The 5546-nt window shown below is 26.7% G+C and overlaps 3 protein-coding genes across 3 annotated transcripts in view; 1 reads left to right on the top strand and 2 right to left on the bottom strand.

Moving 5' to 3' along the window:
- Nucleotides 1-1237: 1237 nt before the first annotated feature.
- On the bottom strand, nucleotides 1238-1969 carry Phum_PHUM407700 (zinc finger protein CDGSH domain-containing protein, putative; the record flags this gene model as incomplete). Its single annotated transcript, XM_002428845.1, has 3 exons — nucleotides 1238-1327; nucleotides 1401-1594; nucleotides 1873-1969. 3 exons carry the CDS (start codon nucleotides 1967-1969, stop codon nucleotides 1238-1240), a joined length of 381 nt encoding a protein of 126 aa, XP_002428890.1.
- A 149-nt stretch (nucleotides 1970-2118) lies between these two features.
- Nucleotides 2119-3919, top strand: Phum_PHUM407690 (zinc finger protein, putative; the record flags this gene model as incomplete). The annotated part of the gene is made up of 3 exons (XM_002428844.1): nucleotides 2119-2286; nucleotides 2415-2612; nucleotides 2696-3919. The coding sequence occupies 3 exons, from the start codon at nucleotides 2119-2121 to the stop codon at nucleotides 3917-3919; spliced, it is 1590 nt and encodes a 529-aa protein (XP_002428889.1).
- A 542-nt stretch (nucleotides 3920-4461) lies between these two features.
- The window catches only part of Phum_PHUM407580 (uncharacterized protein), a gene marked incomplete at both ends in the record, with an annotated part of 5942 nt that continues 4857 nt past the window's right edge, over nucleotides 4462-5546 (bottom strand). The window contains 4 exons of the mRNA XM_002428843.1: nucleotides 4462-4478; nucleotides 4568-4897; nucleotides 4976-5203; nucleotides 5293-5546. Of these exons, the coding sequence (XP_002428888.1) occupies nucleotides 4462-4478; nucleotides 4568-4897; nucleotides 4976-5203; nucleotides 5293-5546 (829 nt within the window). The remainder of the gene's footprint in view (nucleotides 4479-4567; nucleotides 4898-4975; nucleotides 5204-5292) is intronic.

Raw genomic sequence — 5546 nt, 5'->3', positions numbered from 1 at the left:
TACTTTTACTTTTTCATCATAAAATAAAACTGATAAGATATTAAAACAGTGTGCAAAGCCATCTTAATTTTTTTTTTTTTTTTATCTATTTATATAAATTATCCAAATATTGTTTCAGTTCTTATAAAGATTACAAAAAAAAAAAAAAAAAAAAACTTTTATATAAAATTTAATTTTTAATTTGTTTTTCAATTATCGATTATTATTATTATTATGACTTTTTTTCTTATTCTTTATTACTAACAAATTATAATTTATAAAAATAAAAAAAGACACACAAAATATTATAATACCAGACAACATAATAATAATTTAAAAGAAAAATTCTCTTTAATCGAACAGAAAACAATAAATGAACATAATCAAATGTTTTTATCGAATACAGTTTTACTTAAAGAATTTTAAAAGCAACAACAACAACAACAACATAACAAAATAACAAAACTACATATCATTATAAATTTTATTTATTATAAATTTTACAAAACTTACAATTTTATTATTATTGAAAATAAAAAAAAAAATTAAAATAAAAATGAAAATTTTATCGATTATATAATATTTGTGATTAGTTTTTTTAAGTACAAAATTATTATTACATTTATTATGATGAAAAAAATTTGTTTATTTAAAAATATTTTTTTTTTTGTGATTAAACAAAGAATACTGTTAGTAATTTAAGTTATTTTAAATATATAAAAAAAGTAGAGAATAAGTATTAAAAAAAATACATAATTTACAAAAATTAAATTTTGTGTTTAAATGATCATTATCGAAATGATCGAATTATTTTTTTTCTCTCTCGATATTTGATAATTAAAAATATTTTTTTCATAAGGTCAAAGGTTAAAGTTATGGCAAAAAAAAAAAAAAGTGTCCATCACATTTGTTTCTATTCTATTTAGAATATAAAAAAAAAAAAAAAAAAAAAAAAAATACACATTGTTAAATACTAAATAACAAAATCATAATAATTAATAAGAGAATGACACCTAAAAAAAAAATGGCTTTTATTATTGTTGAAATAATTATCGAGTTTAGAAATCCTTTTTTTTCTTTATTTCTCAGCCAAAATAATAAATTTATAATGATTGCAAATCTCTTTTTCTCATTTTTGATATTGCTACTATTAACTAAAATAAAAATATGTTTAAAAATTTAAAATATTTTAGAAACTATAAAACAATTTTAAAATAATTCAAACTTACATCTAATAATATGGCTTCAAAAATGTTATTTAAGCTTTCTTTTTAACTACAACTACTGGCCCGACATTATCTCCGGTAGTTTTATTAAATTGATTGTGCGATCCATCACAATAAGGAAACTATTGGAAAAATTATTTATTATTAATTTTATGTAGGAATTATGTGTAAAAAAAAAAAAATTGTAATAAAAACCTTTGAACTTCTCCAACATCTACAAAGAGCTGCATTGTCTCCCATATTTTCTACTTCGACAACATCGACATGTTTCGGATTATCTTTATGAAGTGATGGATTAACTTTTATTTTAGGGAATAAAGCTCGATAAGAAACATAACTTACACCACCTATGGCAGCACCTAATGGAACTAATGATAACCAATCTTTAACTGTGTAAAAAAAAAATCACCATTATTAATTTTTTATTATGATGTATTGTTATTAAATTACAATAATTTATAAAAAGTTTGTTGTTGCAAATAATATCATTAGAGATAATTTGATTTAATTTTGTAGTGTTCTTAATATATCAGCAAATTTTCAATTGTAGTGCCAACAGGTAAATGAATAGAAAAATGTATATAAAAAAAAAAAAAAAAAATGTAACAAATTTACCGTTGATAAAAATAATTCAAAATTAATATCGTAATTAAATTGTTTTACTTACAGCTAAGTCGAAACCATCCTCCAAAAGAATCGGGAATAGGTAACTTTTCAAAATAATGAGGGATAGATTGCTTGAAGAAAACTGAAACCGTTTCCATTTTTTTTCTAATCTAAGGTCCCTAAAAGTAAAACATGCAACACTGCATAACCTATTTATCGTTGCCTTAAATACAGTTTACAGAACGACTACCCCTATTGTACACCATTGCTTTTTAAATGTTTAAATAATAATATTAATTTTATCATAATGAAGACTTATTCTCGTAAAAATTCTAGTTATTTAAAAAAAGCATTCATTGCGAGTAATTTTAATGAAATGTGCAGGCTTTGCTTGTCTGAAGTCGACATGGTTTTATTACCGATTATACAAGACAATAAAATTTCATACCAAGAGCGAATACACTACAGTGTTGATGTTTTGGTATTTATATAGTTTTATTTTATTTTTACAAAAAATTTTTTTTTAGTTATCAATTGTAGAATATTTAATTTGGAATTTTTTGAAAAGAATGTTTATTAATTTAATTTATTCGAATGTTTCAGGTTGAAGAAGGCGATGGATTACCACCAAACATTTGTGAAGAATGTTTAGCCATGGTTGAACAAATGTATTTATTTAAAAAAAAATGTAAATTATCCGATTCCAAATTGAGGGAACATTTAGAAATAACCGAATTAAATGAAGAATGTAAATTAGATAGAATAAGTTTTAGCGATGCAATCGATTCGAATGTCTTTGAGGTAAATTTTAAAAAAGTTATGTTACTCGTTATGTACTTTCATTTCAATCATTTTTAATATTATTATTATTATTATTTTTTCAGAATGAAAAATCGAATGAAAAAAATGAAAACAAAAGCAGTTCAATGGATTCTGGAGGAACGGTCAATGATGAAACTAGTGATGACAACCTCAATACGAATAACGTAGAAGAAAATGAGAGACGAGGGAAAGCTAAAAACGAAACGAATAAAGATGGAGAGATGGAGGAGACTCAAGACTTTCAAAATTCAGTACAAAATGATATAAAAAAAGAAAAAACAATTATTAGTGAAGTTAAAAGATATATACTAAAGGGAGAAAAATTGGATGATGGTCAGGAAGATTTGACTGTGTTCGAAATAGTTCCTTTGGATGTAAGAAATGATGACCAGAATCAATATTCGAATGGTGATGATAAAACGACAAATGAAGAAGAAGGAGAAGAAGATGAAGAAAATGGTGACAATGTAAGTATAAAATCAAATTCAGAAAATAAAGGTGGGGATATAATACGAGAAATTTATCAGTTGTGGGACAATGAAGATGATAAGTGTGAAGAAGAAGAAGAAGAAGAATTGGAAAATGCAGGAGATAAGGAAATTTTTTTATTTAACGTTATTTGTAACGATGATGGCGGCGTAATTGAAATCAGTGAAAATACTCGCGAAGAAAAATCCGAATCGAAACAATCGGAAACGAAAACGCGAAAAGTTTACAGTAATAAAAATCACGTGGAAATAGTCGAAAAAACAAATTTACAGCAAGTGAAATCATTTAAATGTGTCGTTTGTTCCGATGAATTTTACATGTATTCGGCGATGAAAGAACATTTGTCGAAAGTTCACAAAGACGTGGCAGAAGTACCCTATTGCGAAATATGCGGGAAAAGTTTTACGTGCACGAACAGTTTGAAGAGACACATGACCGTACACACGGGAGCCAAACCTTACAAGTGCAACATTTGCGGAAGGAAATTCAGTCAGGGTTCGATATTGAAAAGGCACGTGTTAACTCACGAAAATTTAAAACCTTACAATTGTCATTTCTGTCAAAAAAGTTACACACAAAAAATGAATTTGTTGACTCATTTGAAAAATCACGGGTTTCGCACGGGTTCGGAAAATTTCAGTTGTAAATTATGTAATAAATCGTTCGTGCATCAAAGCGGTTTATCGAGACACGTGAAATTACACAAAGGCGTTCGATTTTTATGTTTGAATTGTAAGAAAACGTTCGTCGATGCTTCCGCATTGGCGAGACACGTTAAAATCAGTCACCAACAGTAAATTCGAATCCCGAATTAATTTCTTATAATCGCCTGATAAATTTTATTTATTATTATTTTTTATATATATATATATTTGTTTTAGCGACACGATTTATTAATAATAATTTTATTAACGTAATAAAAATTAATTTAAAATTTTTTTATAATTTATATTAACCCTTTACTACCCCATTACACGGGAAAAAATTAAGAGGGAGGGGAGGGGGAGAGAAACGAAGAAAAAAATTAATTTAAACAAAAACAAAACAAATTATTTACTAATAATTAAAAAAATTATATTAATTATTTATAAAACGTCAAATGTGTGACGTCACAAATTTAAAAATCGTTTGAATCACGTTAGTACAATTATTATTATTATTATTATTTAGTTGTTTTTCGGTTGAACTTTAATAACATACGTTTTAATTTCATTGGGTACGTTATTTAAAAATAAATGCGATGATGATGATGATGATTCCGAATAATTATCTAACGTTTCGTTATCATCATTCACTATGACGGTGTTATTATTCGGTTCTTTTTTCCATTTTAATCTATTTACTTCATCCGACCATCTATCGGCAGCTAAAACACAGTAGTAATAATAATAATATTAATTATCACGTTGTTTGATTATTAGTATTATTAATTAATTTTGATTTACCCAATGCAGTTTCTCTAACGTTCGTCACGATTATGTCATTAAATAAAGATTTTAAATTAATGCTTTGTGGATATTCGGGCATTTTATTAGGACTCGGAGTCAAATTTTCAAATCTCAACAAGAGGGTATTTTTTCCCCAAGGTTCCAACGTTAAAATTTGTGCATTCGATGGCAAAGGTTCGCTTATTCCCGTGTAATCTAATTTATAATTCGATTGTAACGTTTCAAAATTGACAGATCCCACATCGGTCAATACCATGTGAGGTTCTAAAATTTTTTCTCGTCCGAATAAAATTTTTTTCTCCTCCCAAATCGAATCAGTCTTCGAACCTGTACCCGGAAAACAAAGAAAATTAAATAATCCGATTATCATTATTATTAATTCTATAAATTTTTTTTTTTCATTACTTAAAAATATCCAATGTTTTCCTCTGGCTATGACTCCTTTATCGTATGCATTTTCATTTAATGCTTCTTCTACACCGAAACCATCATCGTGTAAGAGCCTTCTATGAAGCATTAATTCGATATCGCCATCTTTTAAACTACTACCACCTTCTGCTCTATCAGTAAAAACGGTTAAATCTAAATCATCATCGTTTATTGATATATCAGTCGTTACCGGATAATAATTTCCTGTACAGAAAACAAATTCCAAATAAATACTTAAGGTGATGATGATGCTGTTGGTGCTGCTGTTGGTGACGGTGATAATAATAATTTACCAGCTACTTTTTCTTCTAGGTTAACATTCCACGTCGGCCTATAATTTCTTTTACGTTCAAGTTTTTGCCTTCCGTTACTATCCGTATAAAACAAACCGCCATTTTGAATATTTGTTTTGTATTTCGTTATTATTTCTTTTCCTTCATCATCTGCAACGGGTATGGGTCCGACCATCCATTCAACTTCCAAATAAGGTTCACCTTTATAAAGTCTAAGTACTTGACTAACCCAATCGTTAATTGTTTGATGTACT

This window comes from Pediculus humanus, genomic scaffold (assembly GCF_000006295.1).
Source record: "Pediculus humanus corporis 1103172108072 genomic scaffold, whole genome shotgun sequence".
In the NCBI taxonomy this organism is placed as follows: Eukaryota; Metazoa; Arthropoda; class Insecta; order Psocodea; family Pediculidae; genus Pediculus; species Pediculus humanus.
This window is presented reverse-complemented; position numbering and strand designations above follow the sequence as displayed.